Genomic DNA, 27,261 nt, shown 5'->3' with positions numbered 1-27,261 from the left:
CGTTGTGCGTGAAGCTGTCAGTCTGATGCTGCACCATTGTTTCCCGAGCAGCCGGAAGGAGGAGAGCCTGTTAAAGCTCAGTCAGATGCGAAAACTGTGCCGGTTAGTGTTACAGCATTCAGGAATCCGCTTTGTTTTGTTTTTCTGGAGATAAAGCGGTGGAGGATATCAGCAGAGGAAACGTGTTAAAGACAGAAAACTGTGAAGTCCATTCAGAGAGGGGCGTCATTGACTGGCTGGTTGACAGTAACGAAATGAATGGTGAGTGTGGGAAATCTTAGATGAAAAGCCTGTAGCCTATTTAACACAAGCATGATAACATAAAAATAAAATTATAATTTCTTTCTAACGTTATTTCTCTGTTGCATGTTGAAAATTAGAATAGCCTAATATGTGCCAGCTGTTTTGTTACCTTAAAATGTTGGGATCCATCCCTGAATGGTCCATTTGTCAAACTCTTATGGAATCACACATCATTACTGTAGGGCATATATAACATGAGTCCATATTTTCTTTTTATTAATTGTACAGACTTCTTGTAGACAAAAGGCTCGACCAAACGAGTGCTGCATGTAAGAGCCATTCTATCCCTTTGTGTATTCTTTTTAAGGTCGCACATGTGTGCCACACAGGCTACTAACTCAATTTTGAGCCAGCTAACTGCCAACTGGCTGAGAGCCTCTCATGCAGACCACATGGAGCAGAGAGAGAGAGAGAGAGAGAAAGAGAGAGAGAGAGAGAGAGAGTCTGGTTCCCTGCAGAGCCTCCTGCTGAAGAGGCAGAGAGTTTGTCCCCCCCCTCCTACCTCCCCGGGGAGACCCCTCCACCACCACCACAAGCCCAGAGCTATAAAAGGAAATAGTGGCTCACAAAGAGATTCAGATAAAGCTCTGTCAATCATGCATACTCCAGTGCTGGAATTGCATGATAAAAACCTGTTTTGCTGTCGATAACACATTTATTACTAAATGAAGGCCTGGTGCACTTTTGGATATCTGGTAAATTTACAAATAGTTAAACATCATCTTCAGGCTACATAAAACTTATATTCTCTTCTTCTGTTTCCACAGAACCGAGACGGGTTCCTACTGTGTAATCTATTTTCACTAAAGGTAAGACATGCATCTTGTCCAAATTTCTGTCTGAAATATCAGTCTTCACATCATATTAACATATTGAATCCATGCTCACAAGATAAAAATCTGGCACAACTGTTGCTACGCTGCAACAGAAGCCGCTCTGATGACAAGAGATGATACAGACAACAGTGTTCAGTCAATACAGACAGCTGTGCTACTCTCACTGGATTATAACAGAGAGATGCTTCTGATATGAAAATGATTAAAAGAGGACTCCCCCCCCTGACTTTCTTTTATTACATGCTTGATTACATTGTGTTTCTAACTGTAAACGAAGCATCAGTGTGACAAACAATTGGGCATTTCCAAGACAAACTCATCTGTTTCTCTTAGTATTAATACATCCTTTTTTTAGAAACAGTAATATCCACACATCAGCATAAACATAACAGGTTTTATATGTCAGCATCATCATCCTGTCTAACTTTCACAGTGCTGCCTTTTATTTTAGACATTTTTTAGAAATAAAAGGCAGCACCATTAGACCATCTCTGTGTAAAAATCATGTAGTCCAACATGCAGCACAACCTCACAACCATTACCCTGCGATTTAATTTAGATCTGAAATGTGAAAGGGTATGTGTGTGTATTTGTGTGTGTATTTGTGTGTGTGTGTTTGGGGGAGTGGGCCTTCTCTTTCTTGAGACTTTGTTGTTTTTTTTTTTTTCCTCCTCGATCCATCTGCTTCCTCCGTCTATCAGCACGGCGTCCTCAGAGGAGCCGAATTTAATTAGTACATGTGGCACCGAGTTAAAGGACATTGAAACATTAAGTCGATGTATTTACTTGTGAAACGCGGCATCATTAAGCTGGCTTATTTGAATAAGTGATTCTGCCGTGCTGCTATTACATACTGTAGCACAGATGGCTAAAGCCTGATAACAGTGAATGTGCTCCATTAAAGATTCACAGGAAAAGGTGTTGTGGTTTAACAGCACCGAGGAGAGTCCCTCTGCAGGAGGTGGATGAACTGCTTTGCACGCTAAAGGTTCACATGCACAGCTCAATCAATGTGGATTCTTTTTTATGTGGGAACTGCAACGATTCATGGCTTTGAGCCCGACTTGGAGGTTTCAGGCAGATTTACTGGGAGAGGTCAAAGGTTAGATTGTAAACTGATGTTCGGGGAAGACGAGCTGGTTTTACTTTACATTAGGCAAGAAATTTAAAAAAACATCCGCCTGAGTAGTGAATGTAGGTGTTCTCTAATAACTCCAGTGCCCTTTAAATGTTATAAACCTTGTTCATCATGGAAAAAATAAGAAAAAGGAATACATCAAATATAATAGATTGGCTTTTTAGTATAAAATGTCCTTTTATTATATTATGGTATAGAACTCTCTAAATTATGAAAATAATGAGAAAACCATTTCTCCACCCCACTCAAGAAATTACATCATTAGATTTAGAACTTAAATTAGTAAAGACTCGATATGAAAAAGTAGCTCAACCAATAATTAAAGCCCACCCGATATATCGGCCGGCCTATAATATCGGTATCGGCTCATTTTATTGCAGAGATGTGCCGATATTACTAGACTACTATATTACTACTCCAGTATACACTCAGTAATAAGATATACAAGACGTTGTCTAAAGAATTGCAGATGTCGCCTGTTTTGTTCAGTTTTGTTTTCTCTACTTTAAAATGTAAATATTTCAATGCTAGTAAAGGTTGTACTTTGATTTTGACATGAGCAGTCTTCTGATCTGTTCTCTTGTCTCTCTTGGTGAACGTTGGTGCAGTCACTATTGTGTCTTTGTATTGTTGCCATGATCATCTTTATGCTCCTTTCTTGGCCAGATCTGTGTTTGAAAAAAGATTTGAAACATCAATTAAGCTTTAACATTACTCACATGTTTTGCTCTTGAACGCTCTCTGTGATGTTCCCTCCTCAGTCAATATTCAGTGAATTGTTCTTTTATTGTCATTGTACTTGTTTTTATTTTCAGATTTAGAATCACACTGTCGATATGTAGTAAAGCTCATAGTGTCAGCTGATATAGATAACAGAACAGCTTTGTGTGTCTCAGCAGGGTTCATGGTTTCTAATGTAGAAGCGTTTGAAGTGAATCTTTTTGTGTTCGGCTCCTTCCTGGCTGAGCTCTGAGTGTTCACGCTTCAGGATTGTGCTCTCTCAAGATGTTGCCATGACACCTATTAGGAATCTTTTGTCTGTTGCCAGTTAATTAAGTGTTAAGAAAAACAGATATATATATATTTTTTCTGCTGTAATTAGTTGTTTTTTTTTGTTATCGCATGGTATGTCACTTTTTATTGTCATGGCCAGGACGCTCTTGTGAAAGAGATTCTTAATCTCAATGAGTCACTTCCTGGTTAAATAAAGGTTACACATTTAAATACTTTACATAGCCAGTGAAAACATCAGCTGATTCTGTATTTGTTTTATTTGTAAATATTCTGAAATCAGTGCAGATGATGAATTCCAGTTGTAAATTTACACTCATACTCTTATTTGACCCTACTTGTAATTCTGCTGTTTACATTTAAAGACAGGTACTGTAAGTGATCCAAGGAAAGCTAAAGTGAAACAGTTTTTCTCCTCAAATTAAACATTTCTTATGAAGCTGATACTAGTAAATGTTGTAGAGGATCTGAGATCAATATTTCAGGGGCTTTAAAGCTTTCAGGGGCTACTGCTACATGATAAAAAGACGTGCAGTGATTTCTATCGGTCTTGTTGGTAAGATGACACATTTTGAGTAATAGAAATAAGTGTATGGATGTTTTCATTCTTTTTTCATTTCAGCACTGTGTAACAAATTTTTGGTTAATACCCAACAGGCCAATTAATCAACAAAGAGTAATGTATTAAAAAAAACTGTTATTAAAAGATCCAACAGATAACTTAACGTTCTCATAGACTTCTAAATAGACCCTCTCATAGAGGGTGTAATTGAAGTGTTGTTACAAAAACGAGTCCGATTTTGAATCATAAGGCATAAAAACATACACACACCCATCAAGTACCCACGACCTATAGAGGAATCTGCATTTATCATCACAGAGTCTGTCTTGCTCTATCGTCCAATCATCACTCTTCATTAAGGTCTTTACCATAAAAAAGGAACAAAACATACTATAATTGATTACTATAATAATCAAAATCCATACCAATAAACACAGAATGACTCTCTTTGAACTAGTTGTGTATCCTTAAAAAACATAACCAATGGTAATTTTCTTTCCCTCTAATTGACTATATACTTTTATCCCACGCAGGGCTGACCCACTTCATGAATTTTCTCAGATAACATTGTGAATGTTTTGCATATTAAACCCTGATTCAAGATCTCCGCATGGTACTGCCTCTATATATAAATGATAGGGCTTGTCTGCAGAATATGAACCCCACATCCCACAGCTTTCCCCAGCCTGTGTGTGAGAGATGAAAGCAGCTCAGTCTCTGTGAAACACTTCGGCAGCTCCTGTTTCTGCCAGCAAGACCGGCTTTTTGCGAACTTTCAGGTGGCATGGGAAAAACATAGTCATAAATAAAATATAGCGGCATGAATAATTTAGGCAAAGCATTTTGATTGACATGAGGGTGAGAGGACCTGATTATGCCTGCCGCTGTGTGACTTGAATTACAGCAAATCAAAACATTAGTCTGAGTGTGGAGCTCGCTGTATGGTGTATTTTGATCTCTGCTTGTAACAACAAAGACGACTGAGGTGCTGGATGAAATGTCTTTTTTAAAGATTATCTCATCAGCAGCTTTGTATCATTAAAACACAACTAGGGATTTTTGGTGTAAAAGATTGCTTTAAAAGATCACGGATCCCCCTCCTCCTCCCCACCCCCCAAAACATAAAACAAAATCATGCCAGGAGTCAAATCAGTTTACAAACTCTGATTCAGGATATTCTTTCCTATTCCAAGGATGTAAAAATGTCAGTTGATTTTGACCAGATATGTAGTGGTGAAAAAGGCGTCACTCTTTTCTCTGGACCCCCATGGTTAATAAGAAACCATGCTTCCTCTATTGTTCCATGAGGAGGAAGAGCAGATCGATGATTCCCAGCACTGTAGCTGCAGGAGGGAGGCTGCAGCAGGCATCACCAGGCTGCAGCTCCTCCGTGTGCTGAGTGCTGAGCAGTGGGCTGCTCTCTCTCTCTCTCTCTCTCTCTCTCTCTCTCTCTCTCTCTCTCTCTCTCTTTCCTGCCCCCCCCCCCCCCCTCGCCCTCGCCCTCTCCCTCCCATCCCCACCCCCTCCCTCTTTCATGTGTGTGTGGAGCGGATCTGTCTGCAGCCTGAGGCGAGTGCAAGTTAACAAATGTACAGAGCGCATGTGAAGTCTCATTTGCATAAATCTGTGGATGTTGCTACATTTCTTTAAATGGATTCCCTTTGTGTTTGATTGTTTGATGTTTTCATTTATTTATTGTACGTGTTCAGTTCTAACAAATCTGACTAAATATGAAGATGACGGTATATTTGACGATGATCATTTGGTTATTTGCAGAATTGTTTCATCTGACCCGTATTGCAGTAGAATGGATAAGCAGCCATTACCAATGTTTATTGTCAAGTTGAAGGTGTTTTTTCTCAGTGTTTAATGATAATGCGGATGCAAATTTAGGCATAGTGCAAACAATCTCTGTGCTGCAAAATACTGTACCTTTAATGCAGCATTTGCACATGGATTTCTGAAAAGAAGCAGAACGATCAGAGGGGATTTCTGTACGAATTGTCTGTTGTTTATAATGCACAAACAACAACCCTTTGATTTGAACAATGTTTTATTTCTACTAGTATGTGGTCCTTTTGTGTTCTCCAGGGAAATATTGCAAATTATGTTTATTGTGTGTTTCCTGAACATGACGGTAGCACAGATTAAGGCAGATAGCCCCTGACCTATCAGGAGAAATCGTTCTACATGTTGCCTTTTGTGTGTGTGTGTGTGTGTGTGTGTGTGTGTGTGTGTGTGTGTGTGTGTGTGTGTGTGTGTGTGTGTGTGCTCGTGGCTGGGATCCTCCACTGACATCATCTATAGCTGTATAATCATCCAGGCCACAGCCTCTCCTCAGGGGAGTCCAGCTGAGACCTACCCCCCCCCCCCCCCCCCCCCCCCCCCCTTTCCTTTTCTATCTCTCTGTCTATCTATTTACCTCTCTCTCTTTCCTACCTAGCTTTCTCTCTCGTTCAAGGTTGCAGTGTATGGCAGAGTGTGTCACCAGTGATGGATGAGTTCAGTCTCAGACTATGGCTGCTTGGTTCAGGATCTTTTGTGGTTTCAAGGTTTCTTTTTTTTTTTTTCTGTTCTGTGATCCGATCGGTTTGTCCGACTGGAATGCAGTCTTACTAACTCAGACAGCGTCTACTGCAAAGAAAAAAAAAATCTTTCTCAAATGAAGACAAAGAAAGAAAGATCTGCTGTGCCATCTGGGCTGTATAACTGTGTGCTCCATCACTGCGGAAACACTAGTTGTCTGTGCTGCGACCAGCCATATTGAATGGCACAGGCATTTGGCAGACGCAGATACAGCAGAAATGTGCAATCTAAATCAATAGAAACCAACCCACCCTCCTTTTCCCCCACTTATAAATATTTGGCAGTCGATCAAAGAAGTGTTTGATCCTCCTGTAGGAAGTGAGTCTTCTCAAATAATGATGCAAATAATTAGTGTATACATATGTAACTGGACTAATTATTGACTTACATATGTATACCTGCAAGGTTTCATGCCTGAGCAGATGGATGTTTATGTAGTAGGGGGAGGTGAGAGTGTGCAGGCAGATTGTTGCTATTAGAAACATTAAAGCTGCAATTAGAATATTTTGACCACCAGGGGGCAGAAAAAATAAAAAATAAAAAAATAAAATAAAATAAAATTCAAATCATTCCTGTAATACTATGTTAATACTATAGGTTAATTTATTTTGTATTGCTAATGCATTTTGAATAAACACAGCCTATAGAGACACACCATCAGTGGCATCTGGATAAATATTTCTGGTTGACTGAACCAATAAAGTCCTACAATATACAACTGGTCTTCACCAGATCCTGGGCTAATATCTGGGTCTTTAGCTTGCCAGTTAATTGACAATCCTCCTCCCTGTAGTAGTATGCACTTGGACTGAGAAACTTGGGAAACTAACAGGGCAGTGAAGCAGTTGGGCTCAGTGGATGCAGCCTGTATATGATGTAGCTCTTTTTTTCTCCATACACAATCACTACACTTGGATTTGCTGTCAACTGACTAATACATTATTTTAGAGGAACCCACTGACCTTTAAAGGTATAATTTGCAACAATTACATATTAATATAGCAGTCATCAAATATATCCTGTCTGAATATATTTTTGAGTAATGACTTTCTAAAAAGAAGAGTGAAGTCAAACTCCCTCTGGGTTTGGTGTTCTCAGCGCTTTGTTCACACTGGCAGGAAGAGCGACAGCCCCACCCGCTCAGGGATGCTGCTGTCATCGCAAGAGTAAAACTGAAGGACAGCCAACTGACTTTCCAAATCCAGAAGAAGATCCTTAAGATGGGTCTTACAGCTGCACTTGGCTGGCACACTAATAAGGCTTTCACACTCGCAGAAAACTCCTGAAAAAACTCCTGATATTTCAGGAGGAGCTGCATGTGTGAATGCAATGGAGGGGCAGGGGAAGTAGGGTAACTGGTGTGCAGGGGGACAGAGGAGGTTTGTCCAAAGAAAAGTTTGTTTTGGTCTGAGAGACTGCTGACATCTAATGGAAATCCACTCTGATAGTGGCATACTACCCGTATAATATTATAAGAATTATTCAAAGCAGGCAGCCCGGGTTCGAGACCGAACTGTTGTTTTTTTCCTTTATTTCATCATCATGTCACTCTCTCTTTCTCTTTCCACTATCCTGTCCCTCAAATAAATGCATGTTGTTGATGCAACATTGTTTTTGTTTATCAGTACTTACCCTGAGGGGAGACAAACTGACCAAATGTGCAAATCTATCTGTGGTTAAAGATGAGATGCAGCTCAGTCCATAAGAATTCCTATACACAGGCTTTGTATGGTCGGTGAAAAAAAAACTAAAAGAAAAAATAATTTACTTCTTCTGATAAAAAAATCTTGGGTTGATTTCAGACCCTGTTGAATGGCGGCAGATGGCATTATGATCTGTGTGATGGAACTACATAGTGAAGCTGCAACATGCATCTGATGGAAACCTGATGAAGACCCTTGGCCTTGGGCTTGAGCCTTCATTGACTCCATCTGTTCTGTATGATATGTTAACACACTATGAGGAAGCGGTTGCGTGTTGAGGTGGATAACTGCAGCGATGAAGGTGAAAAAAGCAGGGCGGGTGCAATGACTCATTTATCCTTGATTCACTTCAGCTTCTGCCATCAAATGCTCTGATTCATGGCCAATGATGCTAAACTGTCTTTGTTATGTTGTCATGAAGCCAGACCATTCAGAGACAAATGTTTTAGTGGGCTCACTGAGGGGTTTATGCAATCATTGCTTCTAAACTTTGTACATTTACACCCTCTGGAGGGCCTGGATCACTATTTTTGTGGAGGTGACCCAGAGAATCATGGAGGTTTTTGGGAAGAAGCAGGTGTGTCAGAATAAGCATAAACATAGATAGATAGATAGATAAATAAATACTTCATTCATCCCCTGGGGGAAATTCAGGAGTGTCCTATAGCTCACAAGTAAGAAAAAAATAGAACAAACAGAGAAACAAAACAACATTAATTTAAAACTGCATAGATATTAACGGATGATTAAAATACTAAAAGTATTTATATTCCTAAATGCTTCTTATGAAACAAGAAAAAGGTAGACAGTGACGTTCCACCCACAGCTCCAGTCATGAGCTGCTACCATTGGCCTGTGTGTGTCTCTCCTGAACCTCTCGGTCCTGCAGCGCAGTGAAACTAGCCGTCCACTGTCCAGCTACTTACATGATCCTTCTGCTTCCACTTTGTTCATGAGCTGTAAAACAGTAAAAGGTGTATTATTCTAAAATAATAATATTATTACTATTATTATCATCATATTATTCTAAAACTCATGATTCAAAAACCAGTATTCTCTGTATGAGTGGATCCAATACAGATACAGATACTGGGACCCATACTGATGCCAGTATCTGTCTCAGCCTCGGAAACTGGCTTCAATGCCATATCAAAGCAAGCACAAAGTGAGTGATGTGGTTTTTTAAATGTTATTATTATTTATTTATTAACCATTAATATTGAGCTTTTGTCTGGTATCAGAGGGTCACTTACTGTAGCACACACTCATACTCAGAGTTTAGTTTCGGTATCTGTATAAGGAAGGGAAAAAAATTCATGAGTACCTCCATATTTCTGTAAGAAATAAGAAGTATTCTTTTTATTTTCTTAAAAGTTTTAAAGTGCTTTGTTTAAAGATGCAATCAATCAAACATATTTTAGAAATCACCTCTAATCTGTTACATAGGCAGTTAGGTTATGACCTCATTGCAATATGAGGACTCAAATTATTAGTTCCAAACATTTTTATTTTTCATTTTTTCCTGCTATCTTTAATTCATTTGAAGGAAATGAGAAACCCCAGTGAAGGTTGAAGCAAACAAAGGTCACAGTCACTGGTGCAATGGTTTAACAAATGGCATCTCTCCAGCTTATGTGTGCAGCAATAAAGGAATGAAGATAAAAACACATTTTATCTAAGGTTCTGGACAAAATTAATTAAAAAAAGTTACAAAAATGTGTATTTTCTTTTACAAATAATTCATTTCACAGTAAAATACAGCTTTATTTAAATTTGAATAGAAAAACACACAACACATTATACATGGAAAAGAAAAGAGCAGTATAGAGTGTGGTTGTGTGTATCTTGTTACTTTTTAACAGCTATATCATACATTTAAAGAATAACAATGACTCAACAACATGAATACCCACTTAATAAAAAGCATTAATGATAGTACATCAGAACAGGCGTGACTCATTCATGATCATATAGTCTAATATTCTGTTTCTTTAAACTATTCTAAAAACAGTTTACTAAATCTGTCTGATGGACAACCATACCTTATTTTAAATCCACTGTAAAAAAGAAAAAGGAAAAAAAAAGCTCCTTTCTTTTGCATCAATTCTTAAAATATGTCCATCATTTTGCTGCTGCGTTTGCATTATTATGCTTTTTGCTTGTTCTTCGGTCCCTTTGATTCATCCATAACAGCCAGCTGTAATCTTTGAGTACTCAGCGCGGTCTGTCAGAGTACAGTCAGTGCAATTTCACCGGCTCTCTGTGCTCAAACTGCATATTTAAAAGGAGCCATTTCAATGGCAAAAGTCACTCTAGGACAGAATATATCCCTTAAATAATATACAATTCCCACTACAACTAGCCCAGCACTACTACTACTGCTACTAAATGTATCAGTGGAGCATAAATTGTCAGTTGTCTAAATCTTACATTGTTTAAGAATTAATGCATTGTTCCTGCTTTCTAATGTGTCTTAAACAGTGGCTGGATGTTGTTATAAGAGACAGACAGTACTGTGTTAGACAACAGGGCAGGAGAAGGAGTGCAGTGCTTTTCAGAGCGAGGTTCAGTGAGGACACTATAGGCTGTGGATGCAGCACATTGCAGGGTTGAATTACAAACAGTTTTCTTGAAGTTGCATTAAAGCAAGAATTCGCCTAACATAAGACTGTCAATAAAAGTCGACTTTACCTGACATTGTTAAGGAAACTGTTAAGGATCATGTTCAGAGCAAATAAAAAAGCTGCATTGTTTGCTGTGTTTGTTCTTATAAAGAGTCATTTGTCTAAGTTAAGACTATAAGGCTGTTAAAAAGCCTCCAGGCTTACAGCTCTCCTGTACCAGGAAGTGAAGGACCTTTTATGTCTTTGAGTGTAAGAATGATATAATGGCTCGCTGACTGCACAATTATGACCCAGCTGACTCTACTGCAGGACTTCCTGGTAAAGGAAGTGTTGGGAGCACATTCACTTATGCATTCACTGCAGTGCTGACAAATTACATTTCCTGTGGATGACACAGATTATGTTGATATTTCCTCTGCTCTGTATATTTGTTTTTTCTGTTTCCAACATTTCTATGTCAACATTGTATGATGTTCTGTAGATTTTAGTCTTTAGAATTCCTTTGACCTTTTTTGTAGTCTTAATAACAGTGGATGAGGTAGTGTTGACATGACCTTATCTGTATTCACTTCTTAACTTAATTCTTTTTGTTTGAAAAAGTACTATTGCTGGATTTGACAACAGTTTCATAAACAATGCATGATTATATTTTTTTTATTCCTGTGTGATTTTAAGATAGGCTTAATTCCAGTGGATGAGGTTGTATATATTATTTCCTAATCTAATTAGATTTTTTTTTTAAACTAATTTTCTAATTAGTGTACTTATTGTGCCAACATTTTTATATAAACAGTGTGTGATGCTCGGTTGTCGTTTTTATTCTGAAGATACCCTTTGAGCTTTTATTTTGTAGTTTGAATTATGGATATGCATGATTAGCCGACTAAACCGTAATCATCATCACCGTGGCTAGAGACACTGGTTAAATGTTGTGTCCAAGCTGTAATGCAGATACCCGCCACTAGGGCTCCATTTAAAAGCTACTGCCTTAATGCTCTACAACCAGGATTCAAACCAGCACAGTGGAAAGATGACACAGAGTGATTTGGCAGTATTTTGATCTAGAAAACAGAGATAAAGTTGTTTATAGGCTTCATCAGTTTACACTGGCATATAACCACTGGAGCGAAGCAATGCATAACCAGCAAGCACGGGCATGTGGACCAACCTGCAAGAAGCACTGATAGCAGGCCGTGTTTGCACTGCTTGTGTTGGCCACACTTGACAAACTAATTTGACATTGTTTATTCGCAGACGCTGTGTTTTGGTGTTTAGTCAAGGTAAACACATTTTGCTCAAGTTTGACTGTTTTCCGAGTATGTCTTTAACTTCAGACTACTCGAATAGTCTGAATTTGAATTTGCGATCAAACGACTTTGAAATGAGTCGCTCTGGAACATCCCTAGTTTTAATTTGGTTGAGGTGGTGTATTATTGTCTTGGCAGCCCTTGATATATTCATGTGACAGTGTTATAGAAACATGTTATTTTCTGTAGTCTTTGGTATTTGTAATTACTTTGAGCTTTTATTTTGTAGTCTTATTTCCAGAGGATGAGGTGGTTCAGTTATTTTCTAGCTTTCTTCTTCTATATATTTTCTATGGGATGTTATAGTTCCTCTCTTTCACGTGTGTGTTTAGATGTCTTCCAAGATTTTAGATTGATACTTCTGGGCTTTTTTTGTTGTTGTTGTTGGCATAATTTTTTCCCCTGTTTACCTTCTCTTTACCCCGCTTTCTATCCTTCACCCTTCCCTACTCTCTCTCTCTCTCTCACTTTACCTCTTCCTCAGTCTCCTCTCCCCTTTCCATTCCCCTCAGAAGCCCTGTTATACCCTCCTCCCCATTTTCCCAGTGCCCTGATTCTTCTTTGCACCCCCCCCTTTTCTATCTCTCCAGCATTCTGTCTTTCTCCCTCCTTTCTCAACCCCCATACATACCTCTGCCCCCCCCCCCCCCCCCTTCCTTTCCCTTACCCTGCTCATGTTGGTAAAAATATCTGCAGACAGCAGGAGCAGAGGCCCGCCTGACTCTCTCTCTCTCTCTCTCTCTCTCTCTCTCTCTAAGACATCCCACCCATGTGATCTCACAGGCTGCCTCTGCTCTGCTCCACTCTATGCTCCAGTCAGTCTCCTGCCTTTCAGCCGGCTGCAGCTAATGAGCCTTTGTGTGGCCAGAGAGAGAGAGAGAGAGAGAGAGAGAGAGAGAGAGAGAGAGAGAGAGAGAGAGGAACACAGTGACAGACAGGGGGGTTTAAGTGAGAAAGACTGCCGACTTGCAACAATAAAAGCATATGTGCAGCCAGTGCTGGAAAATTACAAGCCTCTCTCTCACACATACTCGTGCACCTTTTTTTCTCTCATGAAGCTCAGGGGTCGCTGCAAGTCAGTGGACTGAAACCAACTGAGGAACCTCTTCATTCAGCATGTTTCACCTGCTTTTTGAATAGCCACTTTTTTTTGTTTTACTGTGTGGCTGTGCTGCTGTGAGAAGAGGTGAAAGGAGTCACAGGCTGCCAGTGGATACAGGTCAGTTCTTCCTGTGAGGGCCAGCACACACACGCACACACACACACACACACACACACACACACAGAGGAGTGTAATGTGAACATTGCAGGACTGATGTGTCATGACTGGCTCCAGATGCCATAGGCTTGTTGGCGTCACTTGGCATGAGTGTTTGTAAGCCTTGTGTTGTCACATCAGTTTATGGTGATTGTGGGAAACCTGGTGAATGACGAGGTGAAAAATAATTGTGTGAGCGCTGTTGATTAAGAAAAAAAAAAGAGTTGGGTTGTGTGCACAGGAAATCAAACATAGGGAGGGGCTTTCCAAGCTGCCTTTTGCTGCATTATTTCTCTGGGATTTTTTTCCTCCCTGGTACTGTTATAGTGCACGCTGCCCAGCCATGATTACTGTTAAGGCAACAGAGAAGACAAAGAAAGAGCTGTTGTAGAGGAGCAACAACCTCTGGTTTTTATTTAACCGTGATGAAAGAGGTTCACCCTAGATTACCCACAACTCTGTGCCTCATGATGTCATGCAAGGGTTTAACTTCACATGCTGTTATAACAATCAAATACACTTAGAATACATTACTCTGTGACAGAAGATGTTGTTAAAAATGAAACACTATTTTCTGAGATGAATTGGCGCTGACATTGGTGCTCTAGTATAAAGAACCCTTATACACAGTATGTGGCACACTGTCATATGGGAAATCACTGGTTGTGAGAGTACATTATAATCTCCATGGAAACGGTTTTTGGTATCAAAGCCTTAGCGCAGCATCAGCTGAGGGCTAAGAATATGAAAAAGGTTTTCCAACAATGGTTTCTAATTAGGACCCTGGCTAGGAAGGAAATAAAATTGCACAGGGTCATTTCAGCTGGAAATTTCCACTCCTCTCTTGTGTCACAACAAACGATGTGATTTGGGAATTACGTTTTATTTTTGCAGGTTTAAAGTTAGATGAGCAGCTGCTGTTGATCAGCATGTTAACTCTCTCCAGACTAATTTAATTTATTCTAGGATTAATTTAGTTAATGTCACTACTGTGTGGTCATAATAATTCACAGGAAAAAGTTAATTATGTGGCTGCAACAAATGTTTGTTATCTTCTTTCTGTTGGTTATTTTCATGATCATTTAGTTAATTGCTTAATCTATAAAATGTTCATCCAGTTTTGCCAGATTCCAAAGTGACACTTCACCCTGATTACCAGCAGGTCATACATCAAGGCTTTCATGCACAATTTGACAAAAGCAGCCAGTAATGAAGAATCTGTAACCAACAAATGTTCCTCATTTGGGTTTAAATAAAAAATCAACAAAACAATGAATCTATTATCAAAATGATCTATCTATATTCAATTGACTTTATGGATTAAAGGATTAATTGTTGCAGTGCTAGTAGATTGTAGAGATTAGGAGAGCACCATATGAGAAAAATATCCGATGCGCCCAAACTTTGCTGAATATTGAGATATGAAGTGACAATGAAAGAGTACAAATTACTCAGGTTTGAAACGTGTTCAATGATTCCAAAATCCTATTAAACTGGGAGTAGCTGATAGCTGGTTTATGCTTCATCTAGCTGCATCGAAATGGTGTCAAAGCATTATTCTCAGGCCTCCATCCAAAAGGTGAAATGTAAACTTGCTAAGTGAGAAAGCAATTCTTATTTATCATTTCAAATGCTATTATTGCAATAACAATGACATTGCAATTATTTGTGCAGCCCTAGTAGAGATGTCCCCATGTACCATATTTTCACCTTCTGATAATAATTCAGATACCTAAAATGAAGTATTGTCTGATACAGAGTACCCCTGTGAAACCAGTAGATAAAACAAACTAATATCGGTGGGCAAGTAATGATTGCTAAAATTTTGCCAGCTTTTGTTTCCATTTATGCCCGCAGCAGACATCGGATCAATGCATTGATTGGCATACTATCAGATACTGCATTTTAGACTATACTGAAAGCCTATACCAATACTGGTACTGGTACCTATATTGTGACTGACTAGTAGACTGTTGGTTTTCTTGTCAGCCGGCTCAGTTATTGCCTCACATCTAAAAGATGATAAGCGCTTGCTCCTACATATTTCACTTCTAAATGAACAAATTAATTCTTTCTTGAAATAAATCTCTTCAGTGAGGTTACCCTGACAGGCTCTTCTCTCCTCCGCTTTCTCTCAGACGGAGGACGCCTCACATTCCTCAGTTGTAGGTAGAGTTATTGACTCTGGAGCGTCTCCAAACGCTGCCGGTGCCATGTCACTGCGCTGAACAAGCAGAGCCTCCTGGGAACAATGACCCCCCTCTGGCTGGCAGCGCTCTTCCTCTCTGGGCTGCACCTCTTTTTTCTCTCTGGCAGCACGCCTCTCAGGCAGCATTTGCATCTGTAATGACTCGATAGCAGAGCTCAGATGAAACACACTGTGGCTGTCTGTGAATGGAAACTCCCCCACAAGCTGCTCTGGCAGATAGACAAGAGTGGGACTGGGTGAAGATGCATGCTGTCTTTACTGATTCCAGCTTCCAGGAGTGAAAGCAGGGAGGGAAAAGCTGCCAGTCATAGCATCCTCGCTGTGTTGTTGGGTTTATTTTTTGAGGAGTGACATGACGTTCCAGCTAATGCTGCAAAAGGATCGTCAGCCAAACACATTAAAGGACTACATTTCAAGTATGTATGTGATTAAAAAATAGTCTTGATAGTCTATGATTAAATAAATCCTTCAATATAACAACTATTACACATTGAGGAATTGTAAAAGGAATCTTGTTCAAAGAGAAACCACAGTCATCAAAAGAATCTATTGTTTGGCAGTGAGAGTGCAGAGCCAGCTCCAGTGTAGAGCTGATTAGTTTCAGTGTAGTTGACTGATGAGCTTGTTCTTGTTTATTTGTCTAATTGCATCATCAGTCAGAGGGAGTTAATGGCTGCTCAATTGACATTGAAGTGGTCTGTAACACTTCTAACACCACTGCCTCTGCATGTGTAAGTGCTCCAATTAAAAACATTTATCTGCACCTGCACAGATGGACATGAATATTTCCTGATTTATTTTTGCTGCATAACATGGCTGTACGGTGTAGCCTGTTCAAAACACATGCACTTAGTCTCAGTGACATCACCAATGGGTTTGCTGAAGAAGACTTATGAAGCCAAATCCTGACTCCTGGCTAACTTCCCATTGATGGTGAAGCAGGCAAAGAGATGTTCACTGAGGCAGGACATTAATGTCTGGGTTGTTAAAACTCACTTGTCTAGCTCGTCTTCTAGCTATCATATTCCAAATGATAAAAACAACAATAACAAAGGCAACAGTTGGAGGTCAGTAATGGGATTTAGCTAAAGTAAGGCCCACCTCTTGGCCATCAGCTAAAATGCTTGCCAATTAAAACACTTATTGTCATGATTTGTATTTCAGCGTTTAGGTTTCCATGTTTTAATTTCTCCTGTCCATCCTAGTGTTGCTTGTTTCCCGTGTGTGTTTTTGTCTTAATGTTTCATAGTTTGTTCTTTAGTGTTTCCTGTTTTATTTTGTAGTTTCTTATCCTTGTGTTTCTTTCTTCTAGTGGTTATGTTACATTCTTGAGTTCTCTGTGTGTCTTAGTGTTTCTTGTTTGATTTATGTTGTAGTTCTAGTAACCAGTGTTTCTTTCCCCTGTGTTATTAGTCTCACCTGTGTTTGATTACCCCTGTGTCTATTTAGTCTCTGTGTTTCTTCCCTTCTGTCAGTTCATTGTCGTTTGTCGGTGTTATATGTCGGATGTTAGTTGTTGTCAGAGTTTACCAGTGGTAGTCGTTCCTGTGTGATCCCTCGTGGCTTCTTGTATTCCCTTTTTGGTTTGAACAAAGTAAGTTTTTGTTTTTGCCTTTTTTTTTGTTAAAATAAATTATTTTTGTTTGATCTGCATTTGGGTCCAGTTCATATGTTTTCAACACCCGTGACACTTATTGTGCCTAATTATGTAACTCTTTGCCTCAAAACACTCAGAACAGATGAGTTCTAAAACATTAACAGCACATACAGCTTTTACCAATAATGAAAGAGATATTGAGAACAAAACTGATTTTTAACTTGGCTGTAAACAAGCTTTTTTTTAACCACTGTAGAAATGGGCCTTTTAATATGGGATTTAATGGGGATGCATTGGATTTTGAGCCAGCTTGACGTTTTTTGCACTTCACGGTGTTGGCTTCTATTCTAAACACCAGGTTGCCACTTGGGCTTTACCTGATTTAAATACATTACATATTATTATTATCATGGACCTATTTAATGGTTGTTTTTCACTGACGGGCCTACAGCAGAGCAATATCTGCTGATAAATCTTTGCAATTTTCAATGCTTTTTGATTGATGAAGATCAACATCTACCTTTTGTCATCGTCATTGACGGCAGCTGCTTAGGGTCAAGTGTCATCCTTCTTAGTCCTTGTGGAACTTCAGGTGAGCGAAGAGGTCCAGAGTGCACTGCAGATCCTTCTCTGAATGGGCCATGTTTGAATTGCTGTCGGCACACTGTAGCTATGAGATGGCAAGGCTCTGAGCCTGATTATGTTGAGATGTTTTCCATTGGTTCTGTTCTCAAATGTTGACTGCTTCAGGTAAGTGCTGACCAATAAGATGGTGAATAACGAAAATTGAGCCAGCCAGGTTTCAGACAGCACCGCAATATCAACCAAGAATCTCCTTAGCTCTCTTGTAATGCTGCCTTTTGGTGGGATCACTGGATTTGTTGTCCATTAAGGTCGTTATGTCCCAGGCAGCGATGTGTGAATTTTGATGTTTTTTACTGTGTGATGGTGATCTCTTTGGATGTCGTAGTCCAGGCAAAAGTTTTTGAGGCAGACTTTGTTCAGGGCACCTTCGCCAGCACCCTTCTCTACAGGGGTGGGCAGAGTGGATCCTAAATAGGGCTGCTCAGTCATGGGTGCTCTTTCTGCCTCAGTCCAAGAGATTAATCACTGAATCAAACACTAACTGCCTCTGTGCCAGTTTGTGACGGGGAGCTTCCAGACTTCACAGTCCTGCCTCCATCACCACTTCCTGGTCGCCACAGGACTTTGAATCGGGATAATAAATGTTGTGGTTCTCTATCGGGAGGACGCCTGCATGGGATATCTCTAAATGTGGAAAGGCTTGGTGCGCCTGGAGCCACAATACAGAACTTGGCAGAGGGGGGCCAGGTTCTAATGGCATGAGCCTTTGACGATTGTCATCCTCTGCCACTTTAGCTGTTGAGGCCCTGTGGATGGATCACACTTTGTCTGGAGTCTCCCCCTCATCCTTGCTGCTGTGGGTGATCCTACCAGCAGCATAGTTCCAGATGGCATCCCTCTTAGATTCATTGGAACACTGAAGCTTGTCCAACATGGCAAGGTGGCGACCCAAAGGCGAAGACATCTAGCTTTGAATGGATGGCAAGAGACAGTCATAGAAAAGCTTTTTCTTATTTTTATTTTTTTCAGTAAAAGGCATCTGACTGAAGAGAAGCTCATTACAGACGTACAGGAAGGCATATCATTATGCTGTCAACAACAGCTTCACCGATTCCTCCTCTGTAGCTGCAGGGTGTGTAGTTCATGTACAGATTTTTGCCACACTTCAGTAGCTCCTTGGAAATGCAGATCAGCATCTCTGTGCACCTGTATAATGCACAGATTTGTAGACCAATGCAACTTATGTTTGTCTAAGGTTGTTGCATTTGTTTAGAAAAAGCTGCAACATCGTTTTCCCTTTTCTACCTAACACATATGAAACAACTAGATGTTTTGGTTTTAATTGTAAATCAAGTATTCATTCTCAATTTGATTAAATGCAACCACGTGAAGCAGTGCAGGACATGATGGTCAAGCTTTTTCTTTCTCCATCCTCTCCAATCAAAAACAGTGGAATGAACTTCCTGTAAGGCAGATGTTGTATGTAATTAGCAGCTTTCTCCTTCCATCCCAGCTCCTTTGTGCCAAGGTGATCAATCGCCCAGGGATCGCCTGGGAGCTGGGATAGCGGTGGGAGAGATTGTGAGTGTGTGTGTTTGTGTGTTGGAGAGGGGGAGGTGAGGGGAGTCTGGGTCTCATTGCTAATTGAGTGTGCCGAGGATTATGAGGGCCCCTAAACTGGATCTGAAATGTCTCTCTCTCTCTCCTGTCTGTCTGTTTCAGGTGCAGATGCAGCGGGCCATGAGCGGAATACTGAAGAGGAAATTTGAGGAGGTAGAAGCCTCCTCCTCCCCGTGCTCTTCCTTGCGGGAGTCAGATGATGAGGTCTCATGCAGCGAGAGCGGGGATAGCAGTGACAGTGTCAACCCCTCCGCCTCGAGCCCTTTTACCCGTGAGTGCCTTGTGTCTTTTAGATTTGTGCAGCGTGAGGCTAAAAGTTAATGTCATCGTATCATGACCGGGAAAACAAAGCCAAAACACTGAAAGTGATATGTAATCAAGGTGGAGAAAATTCAGAGACAGTTGGGTTTTGTAATTAACCATCAATGCAGGATGCAGGTGGAAGAAAACAAATGTGCATGTCTGTTGATTCGGGACTGTATAATGCATTTACAGTAATGGCCTTGCAGGAGAGGAGAGGAGAGGAGAGGAGAGGAGAGGAGAGGAGAGGAGAGAGGAGGAGAGGAGAGGAGGAGAGGAGAGGCGGGAAGAGGAGAGGAGAGGATAGGAGAAGAGAGGAGAGGAGAGGAGAGGAGAGGAGAGGAGAGGAGAGGAGGGGAGGAGAGGAGAGGAGAGGAGAGGAGAGGAGAGGAGAGGGTGCTGTAATAAAGGGAAAGGATGCACAGGCAGCCTCATTAGGAACAGCTTCAGTGCACAGACACAGCCAGATGAATGAGGTGATGCAGTCTCAAGCTGTGTTTGTGCAACACTGCTGGCACTGTACATGTAATTGTGTAGCTTTCCAGGATAACTACATTAGTAGTAGATGGGGTCATTATGTTTTATTTTGTATAAATTATAGACTCGCAAATACACACTCAAAGGGAACAGTGTTTTATTACCCAATTCGTTGTTCTGTCACAATGTCATGTCTTTAAATGTCTTGACGAACACGAATAGGTCTATGAGATGGCTGTCTCTGGAGTGATTATTTAACGGGCAACAGAGCTCCATGCTGTTTTTTAGGAGTCTTAATTACAATTAATGTAAAATGCTACTTGCTAAATTTGTAGAGAAATTGTTAAAGATAGCTTGTTAAGATCAAAATATCAGGCATATATACCAATCAAAGCACATTATGATTCTTAATCTTACTTCAAAGATCATTTTACAAGGTGTCAGATTTCTTTAGTTGCACATTTAAACAGAAATCCTTTATGGCTCTTGATGTCACAAGATTTGAAAACATCGATGATTTCATAGATTTTGTAAATGATCTTAAATTAGTCAGGAATAAAAAGTCAAGAACGAATCACGGTTTCATTTGTCGTGTCCTTATTATGATAAGTAAAAGTCATTTGTTAGATTTAATGTATGTTCAAAGTCCTGACAAAGTTAAACGCAAATCAATTTCAGTTTACTAAATAATTATTCTGTGAAGCTACTTATTTTGCTTTTAAATATGTATATGCTCCTGAAGAGCTCTGCTGCTTCAAGATTTCAAGAGAATTCCTGACTTTAATGGAATTTAATGGAGTCTTAATCGAGGATAAAACCAACAACAAAACGCACGTTTCCTCTGTAGGTTCAAATAGACATTTGTGTCATTTCTACTGTAAGTGATGTGGTGAATTTGTGAATCTCAACGTTTAAGGGATGAGACAGAATCTAATACATTGGTAGTTAAGTAATTATTTTTCGGGTACAAGTTTGTGCCAAACAAATCTTAATGATACAATTCTTAATTTCTAAAAGAAAGGACTCATCTAGTGAAGCACATGTGCACACTCTGGTTATCTATTGTAGTAAAAAAAAAAAAGAAAAGTTTTCTAATCTGTTTTAATAGATGCAAAATCAGCTCTTAATTTGTGATTAGATGATGCACTATATTCTGTCTGAAGGACATGCAGATGAGTGACAGCCCCCCCCCCCCCCCCGTGTATTGAGACATAAATAGGGTGCTGCGTCCCTCAAGGCTCAGCTTGGCCTCTGTGTCAGCTGCAGCTGCTGGTAGCTAACAGCAACACGAGGAGCTGTGCACTGTGAAGACTTCTCTCCTGCGAAGTGACATGTGCATAAACAGAAATTGACTGTCTTGGCGGAGAGATGCAACAATTAAGTCTTAAGTGCTTTTACATCCTGAGCTGTTGTGTTAGGGAGAGAAGAAAATACCATCTGTAATGTGTTTGTTTTTGTGTGAGAAGTAGTTCAGGACCGTATAAAGGGCAAAGGAACGCTTGCTGATTATAGCCTGCAAAACTGAAAAATACCTGTGAGATGTTCTTTTTTTTTTCATATATGCTTTAATGTAGACACCCCTCAAACTGGTGATTACATAAACCTTAACATCTGCAAACTGTTTTGACACTTAAAACAAGCTGTTTGAATTACAGTTTGTAGATAATTGGAGTCAGCTCAGTCGGACAGTTATGCCTCTTTAATGAAATGCATTGTCCCTCCTGTGTGCGGTGGTGGTGGAGAGCTGCTGGAAGCAGATGGTTTCTATTTGTCCTGTCGGTCTGATATGCAGTGAACGCTGGGAACACCATCTCTGTGTACCAGTGCTCTTCATTTCTGGGCCAGGCAGAGGATTATTTATGCTCCACCGTTGCCCTCCTCTCCTCTCTGCTCCCCCTCCTCCTGTGGCTCTCTCCTTAAAAAGACACACTGAGGGCTCCCATGCCAAGCAGAAGCAGGAAGATGTGATGAAATCCTTCCCCAACAAAGCTGTGCTAAGAGATGTAGAGGCTCCAAGCTGGCAAGAAAGAAGTCCTCACATTTCAGGCATTGAAGAACAATACCCTCAGCTAGTCTGTGTCCCACATTTAGCCATAGAAATGTCACTTGTCTTAACAGGCTTTTAGTGGATAAAGTCAAACATGAAAGAACGTATAATGATTTAAAAAAAAAACAGAATGTACTGGAAGTGGTCTTGACGCATTGATTCTTTGTGTCTAATTCTTCCTCTTTGGATTAATTAACTGTCAAAACTGTTTAAAAGCCGGATGAAAAGGACTTTTTAAACATTCCAATTTTCCTTTTGTAGCGGACTCGATACTAAAGAGAGAGAAGCGCCTACGCACCAGGAGGGTGCATTTTGAGAAAGTCACGGTGTACTACTTCGGCCGGCGGCAAGGCTTCACCAGCGTGCCGAGCCAGGGAGGCAGCACGCTTGGCATGTCCAACAGGCACAGCTGGATCCGCCAGTACTCCTTGGGTGAGTTTGCCCTGGAGCAGGAGAGGATCCACAGAGATATGCTCCGAGATCACTTGAAGGAGGAGAAACTCAACTCAATCAAACTCAAGGTAAAAACCTTTTTTAAAGAATAATTTAACTATAAAATTTGCACTGCTTTGAAAACGATTTGGTCCAAAAGCTTCTTCATTTTTAAATTGGATCTTTTGAATAAAAATTCATTGGCTGTGTCCTTCTTTTTCAGCTGACTAAGAACGGCACAGTGGAGTCTGAAGAGGCTGACACACTCACAGCGGAGGATATCTCCGACGACGACATCGATCTGGACAACACAGAGGTGGACGAGTACTTCTTCCTGCAGCCGCTCACCACTAAAAAGCGACGGGCACTGCTGCGCTCCTCTGGGGTGAAGAAGATTGACGTGGAAGAGAAACATGAACTGCGCTCCATCAGGATGTCCAGAGAGGACTGCGGCTGTGATTGCAGAATCTTCTGCGATCCAGAGACCTGTGCCTGCAGCATCGCGGGGATCAAATGCCAGGTAAGTCCCATGAAACAAATATTTTGAGTTTTACACTTGAAAACAGAAAAAAGGTAGTGTAAATTAAAGAAAAGCTGCAGGGATCAATTACTGATGTTATGCGGGTGACTGTTCAACATATCATTTCCTCAGGTGGACCGTATGTCGTTCCCATGTGGCTGCTCCAAAGAGGGCTGCAGCAATTCAACAGGCAGAGTGGAGTTTAACCCCATCCGTGTAAGAACACATTTCTTGCACACCATAATGAAGCTGGAGCTGGAAAAGAGTCGCGAGCAGCAGCAGTCGTCCCCCGCAAACGGTTACCACGGTGACACCAACGACCTGGGCAGCCCTCTGGTCCAGTCCCAGCACAGGTTGGAGTACTCTCTGTCGGATTCTGTTCCACAAACGACTGCGATGCACCTTCAGACCGCGGCCGACATGGAGGAGCCTCTAGATGAAGAGGAGGACGAGGAAGATGAAGAAGACGATGAGGAGGAGGAGGAGGAAGAGGAGAATGAAGAAGATGAAGAGGACGAGGAGGATAGCAGCAGTGTGTGCAGCGCGCTGTCCGACTCCAGCACGCAGAGCTTAGCAAACGGTGACTCTGAGGACGAGGAAGAGGACGAGGAGGAGGATGAAGAAGAGAATTCTGAGAACTTGGGAAACCAACCAGTGAATCATACTGAGGTGGTTCCATTGTCTGCTGTGCTTTGCTTCAATAATGCACCGCATGAAAACAACATGAACGGAAACAATTATTTAATGAACTCTTCCTCGGCTGAGTACTACAAGCTGGGGAGCTCCTGTACGGTTGCTAACAGTCAAACCAGTCAACCCAGCGAACCCTACAGTGAAGCCTTAGCATTCCATGATCCGGTTAGCACAACTAATGGTAGCGTATCCCAAGGACCTTTTAACATGTCTGCCGAACAGTACATAGACTACTCCAATCAGGCTGAGCAAAAATACAATAATGCTAATCACAATTTCACTCTGACCAATGGCTCTCTGGCCACCCCTTTGACCTGCTCCACAACTGATACAGAAAACAAGGTGTCCAAAGTGACATTTGTGGAGCAGCCGGACAACCAGAACCAGCCCCAATTTCAGAACTACCTGAACAATAACTCACAGGATTCCTACAGCAGCCACAGCTCCAGTATGACAGCCGATCAGCCACAGCAAGAGTCCACTATTAATAATGGCCATTCTGACCTGACCTTACTAGCAAGCAACGCTAAGAACCTCCCTTTACCAGACCATTGCCCCGAGGTCACAGCCATTTAGTGGGCCTCACCTTTCAAAGTGTTCTTTCATTATTATGTCTTAACTTGAGCCTGACCAAGTGGCATTTCAAGGAAACATAATCATGACCTTTTTGTATTATGTGACCTTAAATTCCAAAGCAATTGACACCAATGTAGTACATTTAACACTTGCTATTAAAAAGACCTTGACCATATTCAACCATCAGCCATTTCTTCTGACTTCATACTTTGGATGGGAAACTCAAAGGCTGTGTGTCATAATGCTGTGTTCCAGGTTATAAGTTGAATAATAATGTGTAAGTGAAAAAACTGCCATCATTCCCTTGCTTCAACTTTAAAATCAATTAACAATGAATCACAACAACATATTAAAAACCAATAAGCTACCTCCAGACAACTGTTATTTTTATCAGACCCTTTCTAGCTAACAGCTAGTTAGCAAGTGTCTTGTTTATGTTACCATTTGAATACACTGTACGATATGAAAGGAAAGGTGTACATTCCTAGCTTACAGAAAATGTAGCTGGCTAATGGTGATGTGTGCTAGCCAACTGTTAGCTCAGATGGCTATCGATTAAACTAGCTGGCTAATGGTAATGTAAGCTTGCTAACAGTGATTTCAGCAGGCTAACAGAAATCGGGCTAGTTAGTGGTTAAATGCTTCGACTGACTAGCTTACTGGTTATCTGGTTATATCAAATGTTGTTTTTAACCTTTTGTGTGCCACAGGAATTACAATTTTCACTTTTTTAGTTGCTGATGAAAGGGGAGTGGTGAAATGCTAACAATGTCAGATTCCCTGATAAGAATCCCGGAACACTGAATATAACATCATGATAGCATTTGAGCTTTCTAAACCAAGCATTACTTCAGAGGAAAAGGCCACTTGGTGAATATGGTGAATAGTTTCAGCATGGAAGTGTTATGGAGGAATTAGTTCCTGAGCGTTTCCAAACTACAGTGTGTGCTTAACTGCGAGATATAATAAAACACAACCACTTACAAACATCAGTTATGTCATGCTGTGCAACGTATCATGTAATCTAAATGTAAAGTTCTAGTTTTAAGCAGATATTGTATTGTAGATGGAACTTTTCTATGTCTAATGTATTTGTCAAATGTGAAAAAAAGGTTTATTGTTGCTTAATTTATTGTTTCTTAATTATGTGTATACTTATCTATTGTAAATGTTTTATAATAAGCATGCTGTTTTTGGGAATCTCAGTGACATTAAGAGTCGGGAGGGGGGGTTGCCATTGTTTTATATGAAAATGTGTTGTATACATGCTGTACATTTCTGTTCTTTTTGTCACAATAATATGCTTTTCTATGTTTTTGAAAAGCATGAAAAAGCCTGAATTCTTATTTGTATGTTTGTAATACAGTGTCTTAAAATAGCATACAATGTCAATTCACAGCCTTTTGCACTTATGTGTTGGGAGTCCAGTGGCATGCAGTCGATTTAAACTTCACTTGAATGGTGGGAAAATATGGCCCCTTACTTGTTATATTTCCCTACTGTTCACTTTGAGAACTCCACAATTAAAGGTGCCACAAGAAATTAGGATTGTTTCTTTAAAGATTATCGTGAATACAGGGATACTGATAAATAGCACTTTGACATATCTCCAACAGTATGAGAAGCTCATAGACAACAGGACACTATATCTACCATTGAATTAACATAATTAGCATCATTTAAAAAGTATCAGTAACCACTCTCCATTTAAGTTCTGGAGACAAATGATTGAACCCTACTATCTCAGTATTTTATAACTGAAGTGTTTATTGGATTTCTGCCTTGGGAAAGCTGTCTAAGCTGAAATCCGCTGTCTAATAACTGAGGTGTTTATTTATGCGGCTCCAGTCATGATGTTTATTTGTTCTACTGGTGTGCAATAGCTTAAGAGTTTTTAATAGGCATTCCCTTTTAGAGAAAATCCTCAATGAAACGAACTGAGATTCCCTTTAATTTACCATCAAGGTACTTCATATTGGTACACTTTTTGTTGAATAATGAACATGACAGTTTTACTAATTGTATATTGAGGAGACAAATGTTCAAGGTTGACAATCAAAACTATTAAGAAATTTGATTCATATCAGTCATTTACAGATATACAGTATGAGTCCTGAGTCCAAGTATGAGCCATTGAAAATATATTTAACAGCCAGATTTTTAAAAACTGTTTGCCAAAAATCTGTAAATAAGCTTTTGAAACATGTTTTCTATGAAATCCCAACAAAAAAGAAAAAGGATTGACTGCTCAAAAATGTGAGGATTGACTGTGCTAATTTAGAGAACAGTATTACGGTATTATGTTGCTGAAGTTCTTTACCTTGAGCGCTTTGCTGCTGCATGAATAAAGATAATCATCATCCTTCAGGCTTTCAAATATCTGCCATCTTTTGGAATCAGAAAGGGTCATTGCTGGTTTTTTGTTGATCGTGTGTGACTGATAAGTAGCTGGGACCTTTCACATCACTGTGGTGGTACAAAACAAGCTTACAGGCAATCAGAGGCATCAACACGGTCTATGTAACAAATAAATGTTGCCAAAACATTCAGTGTGAGAAGGCTATACAGTGACACTGCATCCAGTTAAGAATCCTGTGTTGGATTTTATTTTCCGGTATTTATTATGAATGATATATTGAAATGTGTATTTATTGTGGTTTTACTAAAAGTCTGTGATGAGTAAATTGATTCACTATCTTAAATTTGTCTTTTGTTTCATGCAGGTTGTGTTTGAAAAGCTTCATGTGCCTGATTTATTTGTTATTCTGTGAAAGATAAACATTTTGCACAAAATGCTACACCACTTTTTTTTTAATTTGTTTTTCAAACTGTAGATATAAAGCAGACTTCATTTTCAGTTACTCCATTAAACATGGT

General features: G+C 40.1%; 1 protein-coding gene across 2 annotated transcripts; it reads left to right on the top strand.

The window, feature by feature from the left end:
• The first annotated feature begins 56 nt into the window (after positions 1–56).
• On the top strand, positions 57–27,086 carry csrnp3 (cysteine-serine-rich nuclear protein 3). 2 transcript variants are annotated; one of them, XM_061054383.1, is made up of 6 exons: positions 57–261; positions 1,071–1,112; positions 19,442–19,610; positions 22,425–22,684; positions 22,819–23,115; positions 23,248–27,086. In XM_061054383.1, the coding sequence occupies exons 1-6, from the start codon at positions 259–261 to the stop codon at positions 24,382–24,384; spliced, it is 1,908 nt and encodes a 635-aa protein (XP_060910366.1). In that variant the 5' UTR covers positions 57–258; the 3' UTR covers positions 24,385–27,086. The 2 variants fall into 2 exon arrangements, with proteins under 2 accessions (XP_060910366.1, XP_060910367.1); XM_061054384.1 differs by lacking the exons at positions 57–261; positions 1,071–1,112 and adding an exon at positions 12,945–13,289.
• The last annotated feature ends 175 nt before the right edge of the window (positions 27,087–27,261 follow it).

Source organism: Labrus mixtus, chromosome 13 (assembly GCF_963584025.1).
Source record: "Labrus mixtus chromosome 13, fLabMix1.1, whole genome shotgun sequence".
NCBI classification, from domain to species: Eukaryota; Metazoa; Chordata; class Actinopteri; order Labriformes; family Labridae; genus Labrus; species Labrus mixtus.
The sequence above is the reverse complement of the archived record's forward strand: the minus strand, read 5'-3'. Positions and strand labels throughout refer to the sequence as shown.